The sequence below is a fragment of the Gallinula chloropus genome, assembly GCF_964237585.1.
Source record: "Gallinula chloropus genome assembly, chromosome: 1".
Taxonomy (NCBI): domain Eukaryota; kingdom Metazoa; phylum Chordata; class Aves; order Gruiformes; family Rallidae; genus Gallinula; species Gallinula chloropus.
Window position 1 is genome coordinate 55,399,865 of NC_140085.1, and position 15,227 is coordinate 55,415,091.

Consider the following 15,227-nt stretch of genomic DNA (forward strand, 5'->3'; position numbering starts at 1 on the left):
ATCCTAATAAGTCAGCAAGATTATTTGTTCTGGTTCAGTAAGGTAGATAAAGCCACAATCAAGTGTGCTCTCAGCATGTTTGCTGATGACACTGAGCTGTGCGGTGCTGTCAACATGCTGTAGGGGAGGGGATGTCATCCAGAGGCACTTTGACAGGCTTCAGAGGGGGGCCTGTGCAAGCTGCGTGAAGTTAGAAGGCCAAGTGCAAGGTCCTGCACATGGGTTGGCACAATCCCAAGCACAGCTAGAGGCTGAGCAAAGAATGGATTGAGAACAGTCCTGAGAAGAAGGACTTGGGGGTGCAGATTGATGTAAAGCTCAACATGAGCTGGCAATGTGCACTTGCAGCCCAGAAAGCCAACTGTGTCCTGGGCTGCATCAAAAGAAGCATGAGAGGTGACTCTCCTCCTCTGCTCTTGTGAGAGCTCACCTGGAGTGCTGTATCCAGCTCTGGGGTCCTCAGTACAAGACAGATATGGAGCTGTTGGAGCGAGTCCAGAGAAGGCACACAAAGATGATCAGAGGGCTGGAGCACCTCACCTGTGAAGACAGGCTGAGAGACTTGGGCTTGTTCAGTGTGGAGGAGGCTCTGTGGATACCTTAGAGCAGCCTTCCAGTACCTAAAGGGGCTACTGTAAAGCTGGAGAGGGACTGTTTATCAGGGAGTGTAGTGACAGGACAATGGGCAATGGGTTTAAACTGAAAGAGGGAAGATCACATTAGATGTTACGGAGAAGATTTTCGCTCTGAGGGTGGTGAGACACTGGAACAGGTTGCCCGGAAAAGCTGTGCATCAGGAATTGTCTTCAGACCTAAGATGGAAAAAATGATCCGGTTTGTTGTTAGTATGACGTACTTCACTTTAATCTCTTTCTAAAGCTTTATCATTTTAAATTGAGTGTTTCTCAATTTTCAACCTTTTGTCAAGTCTGAAATAGATTAAGTTGCAAGCTGTGCGTGTACAGTTTATCTTGGAAGAACAAGATGCCACTTTTGCCAAGTGTCTTGGCAAAACTTCATTTATGTATGTACTACATCCCCAGAATGACTTTCCTTCTCCCATCAGCCTCCTGTCAGGGGGAGGGGAGATAACTAATACAACTATCTGCTTAGGAATCCTCACTTGGTAGAACTGCCTTTCTCTGCCTAGGCAATGTGTGTGCAGAGCTTCAGAAGCACAGCCAAGATGTTGAGCTGAGATCTGGCTTCAGCCTGAGAGGGCATTTTTCAGGAAGGATTTTTGGGGTGAGAAAATGAAGTAGGAGGATGGTGCCTGAAGCATTGCTGAAGGAATTCCTGTGAAGGGAAACGGAGGCATCACACAATTCTCTGGTGATAGCACTGGGAAGGAAAACAGTCTGAGCAAGAAAACCTGAACAAGCTGCTGGCTCTGAGGGTGTGTTTCAGAATTGCATTGTAAAAGAATATCAGAGGAAAGAAAGCCCTTCATACATGGAATAAAATTAAATTAAAGCCGAGCAAGAACTTACCTTCCTCTCTGTCCCTCTGAAAGAGAGTTCAGTTGTATTGTCATGAAAAGACAAAATTTCTCCTATTTGTTCACTTAATACTTTCATGGAATTATCTTCTTATGCATGTAGTCCAATGGCTTATGTTGACATAAGGAATGCTGCTTATGGAGGTTTATGTATAGCTGTTTAGTTCTCAAAGAATCCTTGCCATCTTCTCAAAATTCATTTGAACAGATGCATGTCTGGTTAAGTTTGTATATTTTAGAGTGTGGGTGATGTGAAAGAAGTGATCTTCACAATGGAAGGAAACTTTTATGATAATGTTGGTTCTGGCACAGCAATAGGAAGAAGGTAACACAAGAAAATACAGGCTCCTTCAGTCTTGAAGAAACGTTAGTTGCTAATAAATACTGTTGTTGTTGAGAAATTTGGATCTACTTGATTATATCTTTGAAAGTCTGAATATTTTTGTGTCCTATAGCGTAGGTTAATCCCGCATTTTATGGTTCTGTTTACTTGACATTACAGTCCTTCAGAAACACCTAACTGTGCCTGGAATAAAAGCGACTTCTCTAAAATGTTACTTGATTTCCAAACATTCTCTCCTGGTATCAACAGAGCCACGAATAGTTACAGTAGTTACCTTGTTGCACCCTTTTTTCGTTAGATTTTTTCCTCCAGCTCTTGTTCATATTTTTAGTGAGGAGGAGATATTAATAATTCAGTGATTCCTGCAGAAAAAGACAAATGTTCTTGATTAGCGAAGGAGAGAATATGGTCTCCTTCCTCACCCGTCCTCCTCCTCCTTCTTCTGCCTCTCTCTTAACTGTGCTGTCACAGCTAGCAATCAGCATGTCAGCCACATGGTGAACAGCTTTTCATTCACAGTTTTTGTCGTTGTGGACATATAAAAAATAGTTTAGCATGTTTTCCTAAGAAAACGGCATAAACACATTTGTTTCCCTGCCTCCATCCCCTGTAACTTTGTAACTTTAGGCAAATTTTGACAGATGGCTCAAAGGTCTTCAGCATTAGGTTCTTCACTGTTCAGTTTCTGTAGAACCAGGTGGCTGGGTAAAGGAGAGAGCGAGTCATATTCATACCTCCCATCCACCCCCTCCCCCCGTGGCCCAGTGCCTGTGAGGAAAATTTAATATTATCAAAACCACTGTCCCACTAGACAGCCAGCTGGCAAGCAAGGGGTAGTTTGCAGTGAGCAACGAGATTGTGCTGCTTTCTGCCTAGATATTAGTAGGGGCTTGAGGATAACATGAGGAAGGTTTAAGGATACTGAAGGGTGGACCTGGAGTTAAAAGGTGAGCGGTTCAAGAGCCTTGGACATAAATTCATAGGAAGGAAGCTTCATTCATTCTGATATGTGTAGAAAGTTCTTCAGGGTCTGATCCATTCTCTGGTTTTGCATTGATAGGAAAGTTCATTTGTGTATCTGTGAATGTGTTCATGTAGGAGTGGGCAGGAAGTAACCTAGGGCCTGTAGTGAGTTTCAAATAGAAGAAAAGCTGATTTTATGGAGCAAGCTTTTTATAACAATGAATTGTAAAAGGCCATCCTTGCACTTTGAAGTTGGTGCAGTATTGCTTTTGATGACTTAAAAAATCATAAGGCATGCTCATGTCCAGCTGGAAGAGGTCACCCCCCTACTTACTCTCTGCTGCTGGAAGGTGCTGGACTATAAGTTATTGTGTACCCTACATTCAAGGTTCATCTATCTCTTCTCTGCAGAGACTGGATGCCATTGATCTAGCCAGGTCAAGCTAAAAATTACAATCCTGCACTGTTCTGCATTGCTAGAAGAGTATGATCAGAGGGCTGGAGCACCTCTCCTGTGAAGGCAGACTGAGAGACTTGGGGTTGTTCAGCCTGGAGAGGAGAAGGCTTCAAGGAGGCCTTAGAGCAGCCTTCCAGTACCTGAAGGGGCCTAAAGGAAAGATGGAGAGGAACTGTTTACATGGGCATGGAGTGACAGGACGAGGCGTAATGGGTTTAGGCTGAAAGAGGGTAGATTTAGATGAGGGAGAAATGCTTTACTGTGAGGGTGGTGAGGCCCTGGCACAGGTTACCCAGAGGAGTGTTGGCTGCCCTCTCCCTGGCAGTGTTCAAGGCCAGGTTGGATGGGGCTTTGGGCAGCCTGATCCAGTGGAAGATATCCCTGTCTGTGGTGATTGTTTGGAACTAGATGGGCTTTGAGGCCCTTTCCAACACAAACCTGTCTGTGATGCTATATTGTGTCAGCCAGTGGAACAGGTAAAGGCATGATGCTTCAGCCACTGGGCCTACAGGAGTGAGGGTGTGCACTGAGATTCCTCAAACGTGATACTATTTGACGTGCCAGTCCTTAGGCCTTTGAAGAATTGCCTCCTTTGTGTTTCTGTTGAATTTCTGTAACTCATATTGAAGGAACTTCCAACCTACATTTGGAATATTTGCTCACGCTTGTGCAGGTGATGTTGTTCTTTAAGATGATTTGTGTTTCCGAGGTTTATGATGGACATACCTGACTTCAGGAGCTTGCGTAGTTGTTTTGCTCTGAGCTATGAAAACTTAGGTTAAACATCACACAGAGTGAGTCTAAAGCTACAGCATTGTAAAGAATGACTGAAGAAATGGAGGACCTTTTGTTTGTTTTGCAGTTGCACAGTAAACTTCTGGAGACAGAGCGGCAGCTGGGGGAAGCGCATGGGCGGCTCAAGGAACAGAGGCAGCTGTCTAGTGAGAAACTCATGGACAAAGAGCAGCAGGTGGCTGATCTGCAGCTTAAACTTTCTCGAGCTGAAGAGGAGGTAGGGTCTTTCATGCGGACTCTACTTGGTTGTGGTTCTGATAGTAGCTTGTATAAATACTCTTGTGATGTTGTGATTTTTAAAGTTTGTCCTTATGGGAATTTTGTTGAAGTCTTAAAAGTAAAATTGCCAAAATCAGCCCAAATGCCACTTGCATTACAGGTTTTGTAAGGATGAATGCCTATCAAATGCATGGATGTTCATTGTGCTTTACAAGTGAATAAAAGGTGTGGTTTTTGCTCTTAGGAGCTTTGTCTAAGGATCTGATGAAAAAAGACTTAGGTGCACGTAAGCTCATATGGGTAAACTTTGGTGTGTAGGTATTTTTGTGAGATAAAGCCCTATGTGAAGAAAAAGTGAACATGGCACAGCAAATCGTTAGTTAATAACCTGTGTGTGGAGGATGGGAAAAAATCACTTGTTTTATTAATTTTCATTTGTTTTAATGAGCATCTTGCATATGTTGCTGATTTTCTGCTGCCTGTATGGGGATTGGCCAAATACCTGAGTGGTACGTTGTCAAAGCTTTAAAGCTTTTCTGTAGCTAATATGCAAAGTCTTGACCAGTATAGAAATGGAGAGATGGCTAAACTGAAGTTGCTACTAAAACTGCTAATAATAGTAATAATAATGGGGTTTTTTTACAGGTATCTATATTATTACTCATGTTACATCTTAACAACTGTTGGAAAAAACATACTAAAAACCTTTTATATTTTAGATTTTTCAGAGCTAAAATATACATGTACGTCTGATAACTGTTTTATAGTTCTCACTTCTGATATAGAATCTCACCTATTAATAGTAATGAAAGCTTTACTTAGATTTTGATCCTTTAACTAGCATCACACACTTTTACTTTTATACCAGTTTTCAAATATTCATGTTTTGAGTAAAATTTTTTAGCATTAAAATGAACACTGAGAACTATTAGCGTACTGAACGATGCTTGTTCACTTATTATCTGTTCTGGTTGGTTGGTTTTTTTTCAGCTGAAGGAAAAAGCAGCAAGCTCCACAGAATTGCAACATCAATTAGATAAGGCAAAACAGCAGCACCAGGAACAGCAGACACTTCAGCAAAATACTACAGCAAAACTACGAGAAGCCCAGGTAGCATAGTTATGTATCCTCATGTGAAAGCCTATTTCAGGTTTTCATTACTTGAGATATGATTTCTCTGTAAAAATGACTTGCATGACTTATACTGGTTTCAATAAATTAACTTGTACATCTAGAGCAGAGCATACTTAGAGCACTTAATAAGTTTATCCAACATTTTATGCATTAGGAATAATTTCTAAGGTCCCTTATAATTAAGGAAGCTATTATGCCATTTTCTAGAATGATTTGGAGCAAGTACTACGGCAAATTGGAGATAAAGACCAAAAAATTCAAAATCTTGAGGCTTTGCTTCAAAAAAGCAAAGAAAACATCTCTCTGCTAGAAAAAGAAAGAGAGGACTTGTATGCAAAAATTCAAGCTGGTGAAGGAGAAACAGCAGTTCTTAACCAGCTGCAAGAGAAAAACCACGCCTTGCAAATACAGGTAAGAGTGCAGTGACTTCTTTTCTTTCATTATCACTATTGAATTTTGCTTCCTTTTTTTTTTTTTGTCTCATCAGATATGGCATTAGTCTTTTCTGTACCCTGCTATTTCTTTTATACATACTTTAAAGATCTTAGTGTAAATTTCACAGGACTTGTGTTTTGGTGACTTCCACAATATCAATATAGGGGAAAGAATTTCTACTTGTTTCATATTGTAGATATCCTGGTAATATGTGCCTACAGATAATTTTTGTATGTGCATAAATGTTTGTTTCTCTTATTGCAAAAAGAGGTTGAATTCCTGCCTTCAACACCAAAATTCAGTATAACCTGCCTCTGTTGTCTCCTTACTAATTTGGTTTTGTTACATTAAGACTGAATTGTCAAATCCCTTCTGCTTCCATTTTTAACTGGTAACCTGTTTAAATTCTGATAACGATACAGCTGTACTGTAATAGTTCAGAAAAAGAAGTGTGATACATTGTCGAATCTCCAAAGTCATGACAAGCTAAAATTCAAAAGATTGATGACTTCTTTGGACACACTGTTCCAGTCTTCTCATTTCCTCCTTTTATTTTTTTTCACTGCAGGTAACTCAGATGACAGAGAAGCTGAAGAATCAATCAGAAAGTCATAAACAAGCCCAAGAGAATTTGCACGAGCAAGTGCAGGAGCAAAAGGCACATCTAAGAGCTTCTCAAGACCGTGTGCTTTCCCTGGAAGCAAACATCACTGAACTAACCAGCCAGCTAAATGAAAGTAAAGAGAAAGTTTCACAACTTGATGTCCAGGTAATGGAACTCTGTACTGTGTTGTTGATAAATCCTGCTTGTGATTTCTGTATTCAGAACAGAGAGTGTAAAAAACAATTTGGGAACAATTGCATGTTTCTACTAGCAGACAAATAAAGTAGGACGAGGTAGATAAAATTGAGGAAAGTATAAGTGGATTCAGAATAGCAATAGATGGCAAATGTTGGGTTTTCTTGTTATTTTTATCTACATTTTGTTGTTTGATTATTTTTTAAATTGTAAAACCCCCAGAGTTCACAACTGAGTTGGGAAAATCTGTCCTCTGGCACCTCTTGTTGTATTCGTAATGATTAGCCATCCAAATGGCTGCTCCTTACCAGTCCCAGATCCTCTGCACCAGAGTGAAAGTCTGTCAAGTCACTAAGATCTTGTGCCTGGAAATTTCCTGTGCCGGTGACTTTTGTGAAAAACAAAACAAAAACACTGTGGGCCAACTTCTTGTTGATTTAATTTATTAAACAAGGAAAATCCCCAGTCCAGACTTGGCATGGACTCTCTTATTATTAAATACTCTTTAAACCAAGAACTGCTAATTATGTTCAGCTATTCCAAAGAATAAATAATACTTGATCTTGCATTGGTATGCTTGATGCAGCTAGTACTGTTGTCCTTGTATTAATATACAATAATATCTTTTGAATTAGTATCGCTCAGTTTCCAAACAGGTCTAGGAACTTCGTCTGATGTAGCTTTATGATGTTTTCACTGGGATTCGCTGCATGATCTGAGCTGTTTTTTCACTAGGACATCAGAGCCAGAACTGAATAATCTCTGGACAGTTGTGGCTGCTTTTTAAGGCAATGTGATCTTCCTTGCAGTCTTCAGAGAAGTATCATTTCTGTTGTGGAGAAAAACAGTAAACCACAGAAGCTGCTGACCCGGAATATTGCCTCTATCCACCAACACCATTCAGAGCCACCTTCTAAATTTTGTTTGCTGTTTTTTTTGGAAGGAAGGGAGGGTGCTGTGTGGAAGCACATTTTTGTTTTGTTGTTTATTTGTTTTGCTTTTAAACATTTTGGAGCCCTTTAAATGTGCGTTTAGTCTGAGGTTATCAAGGTATACACGGGTGTGAATGCAGTAAGTCTTCCCCGTTGTTACTTGTTAGTAAGTGAAAATAATTTCCTAGAGTAGATGATGAGTGGGATTGCTGGGGTTTTTTTGTTTGACCTTCTTTAGCTTAAAATGCTGCTATTTTTCTAAATCTTGAAAATCTTCCTTTTTTTTTTTCTTTTTTACACTAGCACATGAAAACTGATGATTTTACAATTAAAGTTATTGATAAGTATAAAAAAGTTAAAATGAGCTTCGGTAAAATAGCTGTTTTAGTGAAATGCAACTCATTTTTCAGGTAAAAGCGAAGACTGAATTGCTACTTTCAGCAGAAGCATCAAAAGCTGCTCAGAGAGCTGATCTTCAGAATCATCTGGACACTGCCCAGCATGCGCTGCAAGATAAGCAACAGGTTATAAGCAACATACAAACACAAAGTTTCTACATTACCTAAAAAAACTACTACATAACCTAAGAATAGTCTGTTTACAAACTAACCATGCATGTGAATAAGCATTTGGAAATAATAATTTAGGATATTTTTAACCACGTGATATGTGTTCAGTTCTTGCTGCAATCTGGGCCAGATACATTTTGCAATGTAAAGGGTTGGATTAAAGAATCTTTTGAGGTCCCTTTCAATCCCTAACATTCTGTAATTTACTTAGGAGTCTGCTTCTTGCTGTAGGAGTATGGCTCAGAATCCAAGCTGTCCTATTGGAGTATAACTCCTTTCTCACCTGTGTGAGAAAAGAGAGGAAAAGATTGTAGGGTGCACTGTGTACAGGTGAAAACTCTTAACTCTTATTGCAGATTCAGATAAACTCATAGTCAGATACCTGCATTCAGAAATATTTATCTGTATGCCAATAGACACAAATCTCCCCTGAAGACTGTTGTTAAAATGGCACGTTTTAGTGTGTGTTCAGCCTAGTGAAGCTTTCCTCCAGCTGTGGAATCAAGTATTTGCATTGTTAGAATCAATGCTGCGGTGGTCTTCATGGAAACATCCAGCAGATCCTAGCATAACAGCATTTTTAGGGTGGGAATGTATTTAATTGCTATAAACAGAAGACCTCTTTTTGCAACTTATTAAATAATTAATAATAAAATCAGCTTGGTTGGAGAGCAAGAAGCTTTGATGTAGCTGCCATCATAGTGGTTACTAGGTAAATGTATTCCTGTCTTTTGTGGAACTCAAGTTGTTTTGTGTTGAACCAAATGGTTTGAGGTACTCTTTGGTGTGTGGTCTGTCTGTTTCCATGGTTTTGTCTTTCCTTTTCAGTGGTTCTGGATTTCATAAAGACAGCAAAATTTTTCTCCAAGGTTTTGTAGTGTTTCTAGTTACTGTTGCAATTTCAGGATCTGGTGCATTTATTACCTACAGTTCCTCTCCCATTAGTAACTGAAAACACCTTTGTTAAGATTTAGCCCACAACCTGTAAAGTGTGAGAAGGATACTGAGGCTTTAATAGAAATTTCATGAGTTGAACAGAGAGAATTTGTGCACCTGTTTGTGTTTCCCCTCTCGCTTTCTTGTCCTTCAGAGTAAAAAAAACTCTGTCATTTTCCTTTTTAATTTGAACATGTTAGATCATTTGAAGCATATGTGATGTGAGTAATTTCTGGAAGTTATTTAAAAGCTAACAACCCTCATGTTTTTATTTTTACCTCAGGAGTTAAACAAGGTCAGTGTTCAGTTGGATCAGGTTACAGCTAAGCTGAATGACAAGCAGGAATACTGCACTCAGCTGGAAGCCAATCTTAAAGAGAACAAAGAGAAACGTCTTTATTTGGAACAGAAAACAGAAGAGCTAGAGGGACAGCTTAAGGTTTGTATTGAACACAGTATCTGAGCTTACAGAAACTGATGTACTCTGATGTTTGCTAGTATGTGCCAAAAGCTGTGCTCAAATTATGGGGGAAGGATTATACCAATACCACTTCTGTAGGTTTTTATTTTTCTCTGGTGTCTCCTGATCCACCCTTTAAACCTTTTTTCCTCATCTTTCATGCTAACATATCACACTAAGAAGAGGCTTAGGGCATTGCTGCTCTGCTGTTATTTTCCTGTCTGTGGCCTTGTACCAACCCCTGTGCTACCTGGAAGGTCTTATGAGAGGCAACAGAAACTCACAAAATTAATCTTTGAGGTCAACCTTTACAGGCTTTACAAGTGGTAGGGGGGGAATACTTATCACATTGGTTAGTCTAAGTTAACACTTCCTGTCTGGTAGTGCATTCCATCTCTAGCATCAGTTTTTCTCCTCAGGTAGGCATAATTTTGGCAGAAGGTTTGCAGAACCATTTGGTGTTTTGAGATACTGATATTTTCAGTTAGGGATGTAAATTAATCCTGATGCTTGAAAGCTTTTAAATCTGGGCTTTCACCTTTGTTCAATATTTGCTAAGCATTCTTGGTGGTCAGAATTCATGCTACATAAAACCATATGATACAGGGATCTTCAGAGCAATGCGGAGTTGTTTTTGCAGTGTTTTGAGGGAGATTAGCAGTCTTTATGCTCAAGACTGAGTGGGGTGTTCTTCCAAGCTGTGTGCTCTGTAGAAGAGAAGGAAGGTTGTTTTTGCCATGTGAAATTTTAAATCCAATGCTATTTAAAAATAAAGCAGTCATGCATTTGCATCATTAGCTTTATTTTGTGCTTCCATCTTGCTCTCCTTCTGCACACTGCTTCTTTCTGCCTACTTTCATTTGTGTTTTTACTTTTCATCCTTTTGCTAAAATTCTACAAGTAGCCAACAAACAGAAATGCTTGGGAGGGATACAGTGCTTGCTTGCACAAGGTTTTACGAGGTTCCTGGTAGCTGGAGTGTGAAACTGAGCAGGGTTGTCGATGCTGTCAACAGGAATGCAGTGCTGTGTAAAATCTTGATGTCATCACCGTTCTTTCAGATTATTCCAGTTGAACACGTAGTATTAAAAAAAAATAACCCAAAAAAAGCCAACAAAGCAAAAAGCCCTCAGGAATTTTCTCAGAGAAACTTGACCACTTTGTTTTATGGCCGCTGCATGAAAGCAGAGATGCCTATAAAACAACCAGTGTGTGGAAGAGTCTAAGCAGTGCCCATCTGCTGAAGACTCCTACCTGGAAGTGAACAAGTACCTTCTAAAAACAAACCAAGAAAAACCTCTTCCAGGTAAGAGTAGGGTTTATTTACAGCTGTATCTTTGTATCTCTGGTTTGTCATAAAGAATCACCAAGTTCTTGGGATATGTAAACCAGCAGTCATTTGAAAATGCTGAAGCTACTTGGTGATGGCTGATAACCTGGCACCCAAACTGAGTGCTTTGTATGGCCTTTTTTGTATAGGTTCTTTATGATTTATGCATTTCATCTATTACTTTGCAGTAAAATGTCTGCTCGGCACTTAATTTAAAGATGATTTCAGAATGTTTTACTGAAATAGTTTGCTTCTGGCTGAGCAAGAGATTTGCAGGGACTAAATAATGAAAGATGAATAAGAAACTAATGAAACAGGTAGATGGTGTGAGAGAATGGGGACTTTCTACATTGAAGACTTTCTACAGTAAGTGCTACTCCAACTAGGTGACTTCTGCTTTTTATTGCTGTTTTTCATTTGTTGGTTGTGTTCTGATGACTAACTCTTTTATTTTTCTTTCTCAGAAACTTGAATCTGACATTCTTGATGCTAAAGCGAGCAAAGAACAAGTCCTTCAGGAGCTGCAGCAGCAGCGGCAGCAATCTACAGAGTTAGACCTCCGAACAGCAGACCTGAGTAAACAACTTGAAGCTGCCAGAGACGCGTACGCATTTCCGGTGTTACAGCACTGTTCAGAGCCAGATACACAACTTAGAAGGGTTTGGATTGGAGTTGAAATTCTGTTCTTTCCTCCTGTGATTTCTTAAAATCACAGATAGAAGCGATGTGTTCCCTCTGCTATGGGAACCGAGTTGTATCATCCCCCCTGTTTTCTTTCACTGTGTGTGCCGTGCAGACTCCAGCTGCCATGTTGTCTCAGGCGAGTCACTGGATGCTGTGATTCAGCACACTCCTTCAGTTTATTCACTGTGCTCTCTGTCAGCTAAATATCTAAAGAGTTTGACATACTGAGGTCCATCTTTAAAGACCTAGAGCTCTGTAACTTTCAGAGACTAATTTGCCATTTATGCATAAAAAGCAAAGGGGTAGTATCTATTCATAATATTTAAGGAAGAAAAGTCCGTCTTGAAGTAATATTTAGAATTGCTGGTATATCTTCATTGAAGAGACAAAATGCCCATGTTCTAGATGAAAAAAGGTCTGCTTTGAAGTAGTTCTACAGTTAATATATTAAATAATAGAGATGTTTAATGATACAAAAGAACCTGTGAAGAGGAATTAAAAAAAAACCCACTTTGTTTTTCTTTTTGTATTTGCAGCATGTCTAGTGCTAAATTGGATTTACAGAAGAAATCTGAGGCCCTTGAACAAGCAAAGCAGCAAATTTCAAAGCAGGAGGAGGAGAAGGACAGCCTCAAGCAAAACCTTGAGAAATCAAATCAAGATACATGTAAACAACTCAAGGAATTAGATTGTAAAATGCAAGCAACAATGTCAGAGCTGCAACAAGTGAAATTGGAGAAGGATACTCTATTGAAGGACCTTACAGCTACCAAAGACAAACTTTCAAAAAGTTCTGAATCCTTCAAGAAAAGAAAGGAGGAATTAGAAAAAGAAATACAAAAAGGAAAAGCAGCTGTGGCAGAAATGGTTAGCAGTTTCTTTCATTAGAGATCGGTGTATTTACAGTCTGATGAAATAACTTTGCTTTCTCTCTGAAAAGAGTGTACATACAATGACAGTGCATGGGAATTAAATGCCTTAAGGGAAAACAAATTGTGATTTTTAGTTGTTCGTACATGTGTCCTACCTTAGAATCCTTTGTTTGGGTGTTTGTACTGCTAAACGTCAGTCATATCACACAGCAGGATCCCTTTTTCCTTGCTGCATGCCTTTTTATATGGTGAAGAACTCCAAGTGGAGACAAGTGAAACAATTTGATGGGGTAATTCCTCTTTAAAAAAATATAACCCAAAACATCAGCCTTATTACTAACAAAATGCATTTTTAAACCCTTTGTTGAAGTGTCACGGCACTGAAGAAGGTTTTATGAGGCCCTTTTAGTTTCAGTTCTGGAGTCTTTGACAGGGAACCTTCCTGGGCAGTTGTGTGGACACGCTGGCAGTCTGTGTACTGCAGGCAGAGTAACATCATCTTGTCATTTGGAAATGCCTACCTTAAGGTATTATCAGAGTGCTAGAACTATTTGGGTTTCAGAGGAATGTCTCACAAGTGGTGGTACAGCAACAAGTGCTTGTCTGACAGAGCAACCTCTTACAGTAACGAGAGTAAACTCCTGATAGCCATAAAATACATCTTTTTTTCCTTCCTTCTTTTGCTTTTTTTGGTAATATGAATGAGTGCTATATCAATACATGTTTTATAAATTTTCTTACACAGTTGTTCTGATCTCAGACATGGTAGGGCTATTTTTTTCAGTCCCTTCTCATCTTACATATCACCATTTCCCAGAACTCGTTCATAGCTGCTTTTATTCTGATCTAAAAAAAAAATCTGCTCCCAGTTAAAAATAGCATTTTTCCTTTACTCTTTCACCTTTTTAAGATAAGCCTTTTTGTTTACTTTACTTAACTACTGCTGTTTAAATACTGTGTCTCCTAGAAAGTTGAAGGATTTTCTCCCCACCTTAAAGATAGGAGTCCAGATTCTACATCTAATTCTGTAGTAATTTGGAGGCTTGCCACTGACTTTAAGTGCCTAGTATTTGGGTTTAAAATGTAGTTGTATTTGCATACAAATCCTGCAAATGTACTTGCTTGTGAGCTTTAGAGCATCAAGAAATTTTGGATCCTGAGGAGAGTGATGGGCCTCTGGCTGCCTACAAGGAGAAAGGGTGCCAACAGCAGCAGCTTCAAACAGGGAGACCATAATCTGAATAACTCTTCAGCACATGGCTGTATTTACTACATTCGGTATCAGCTGTGTTCAGCTTAGATTTGCCACTGTTAAAGGTCTGAGAAATTTTTAGCTGAAAATATGTCTGCAGCTGAGAAGGAAAGCTTTTTCACTGAAAAAGAAAGCAGCATTTTTCAAGCCTTTGTAGATCCTGCGAAAATACCTGGTGCCTGCTCTTAGAAGCTCACAGAAGCATTTGTTTCTCTTCTGTTTTCTAGGAAAAATCTTACCAAGAAGTAAAACACCAGCTCCAGATACAAACTGAGACTGTAACTAAGGAGAGGAATGAATTGAAAAACTCACTGGAAAAAAAAGATGGGGTAAGCTGTCCACTTAGTTTCAGTTTGATATGCTGGGGCTGATGAGAGATAAAGACGTTGCAGTTCTCATATTGAAACCTGCCCAGGGTGCTGAAATAAGGCGATACTAAAAATTTCAAGAAGTTAGTATGAAGTTTTAAAATACAGGTTTTACTCCCGCCTTTCTGTGCCCCACATCCCTTAGGGGGATTTTTCCCTTAGTGAAACATTTATTTTGTATTACCTTATCCTCCTCTACTTGTTTTTTTTCTCTTCATAGTGATGGTCTGTGAAGAATAAAAATCGTTATCTCCTATCCTTAGATCTGTTTTAGTCTCAGGCCTTATCAGTCTGCTCTCTGTGTGATTGACAGGACATTTTCAGATATCCTTGGAGGATTGAGTTGCTTTTCCAAACTTGTGTAATTGCCTGTGACTGCCTGAGGACCAAATGTGCTTCTTTTTTAGAGATGGGTGTTCAGACTGCACAATCACACAGCCCAGCTGGCAGCCTGAAGGCCAAATCCACTTTCATGGATTTCTTTACCCAAGCTGCCACCCATTCCCTAAAGGAGTTAGAAAAGACATGATCAGTGGACATAGGTTGATGGACTCTTTCTTCCTGAGAGAGGGTTTGTGAGTGTTCAGGAATGATGGCAATGGCTCTGTGACTACTGCTGCTGCTCTCCTGGCTCCTCTCTCATTCAGCAGAACCACTGTGGGGCTCTGTGGCAAGTGCAGGAGGATGAGTTTGGTATCTGCTGCAGTTGACAGTAGAAGAGCCCAACCTGCCTGCTCTTAATTTTGAATGGTGAAAGCAGACTGCAGTTGCTCTAAGGGTGGGGGGGAAATTGGGAAAACCAGATGATCTTAGTGTCTTAATGACAGCTCTTAAAATCTGAATCTGCATGGCAGTGTTGAACCACCTAGCTTGGAAGCAGAAGGTAGATGTGGAAGCGGTGATGCTGTGGGATGGTCTGGTTCTGTGGGCAAGAAGTAACAGTAGTATACTTGGAAACTGCAAATAAGCCACCACTCTTTATAAAAACAGAATGGTGGGCAGACTGGGCCACAAGAAAGGTGTAGCTTGGTATCTGTTCTCTGGCAGAGGAAAATAGCAAGTGGCTAGAGGAAAGTAGAATAGGGCAAGCCTTTCAGATTCCTACAGAGAATCACAAATTTAGAAAAGACCTTTAACATCATCAAGTCCAACTGTTCCTGTCCTATGCTAAACCACATCCC

At 39.8% G+C, this 15,227-nt stretch overlaps 1 protein-coding gene across 1 annotated transcript in view; it reads left to right on the top strand.

The window, feature by feature from the left end:
- The window catches only part of EEA1 (early endosome antigen 1), a 74,416-nt gene that overhangs the window by 43,493 nt on the left and 15,696 nt on the right, over positions 1–15,227 (top strand). Inside the window, exons 12-20 of the mRNA XM_084272740.1 lie at positions 4,124–4,273; positions 5,266–5,385; positions 5,617–5,820; positions 6,413–6,613; positions 7,986–8,099; positions 9,364–9,519; positions 11,335–11,474; positions 12,091–12,421; positions 13,906–14,007. Of these exons, the coding sequence (XP_084128866.1) occupies positions 4,124–4,273; positions 5,266–5,385; positions 5,617–5,820; positions 6,413–6,613; positions 7,986–8,099; positions 9,364–9,519; positions 11,335–11,474; positions 12,091–12,421; positions 13,906–14,007 (1,518 nt within the window). The remainder of the gene's footprint in view (positions 1–4,123; positions 4,274–5,265; positions 5,386–5,616; positions 5,821–6,412; positions 6,614–7,985; positions 8,100–9,363; positions 9,520–11,334; positions 11,475–12,090; positions 12,422–13,905; positions 14,008–15,227) is intronic.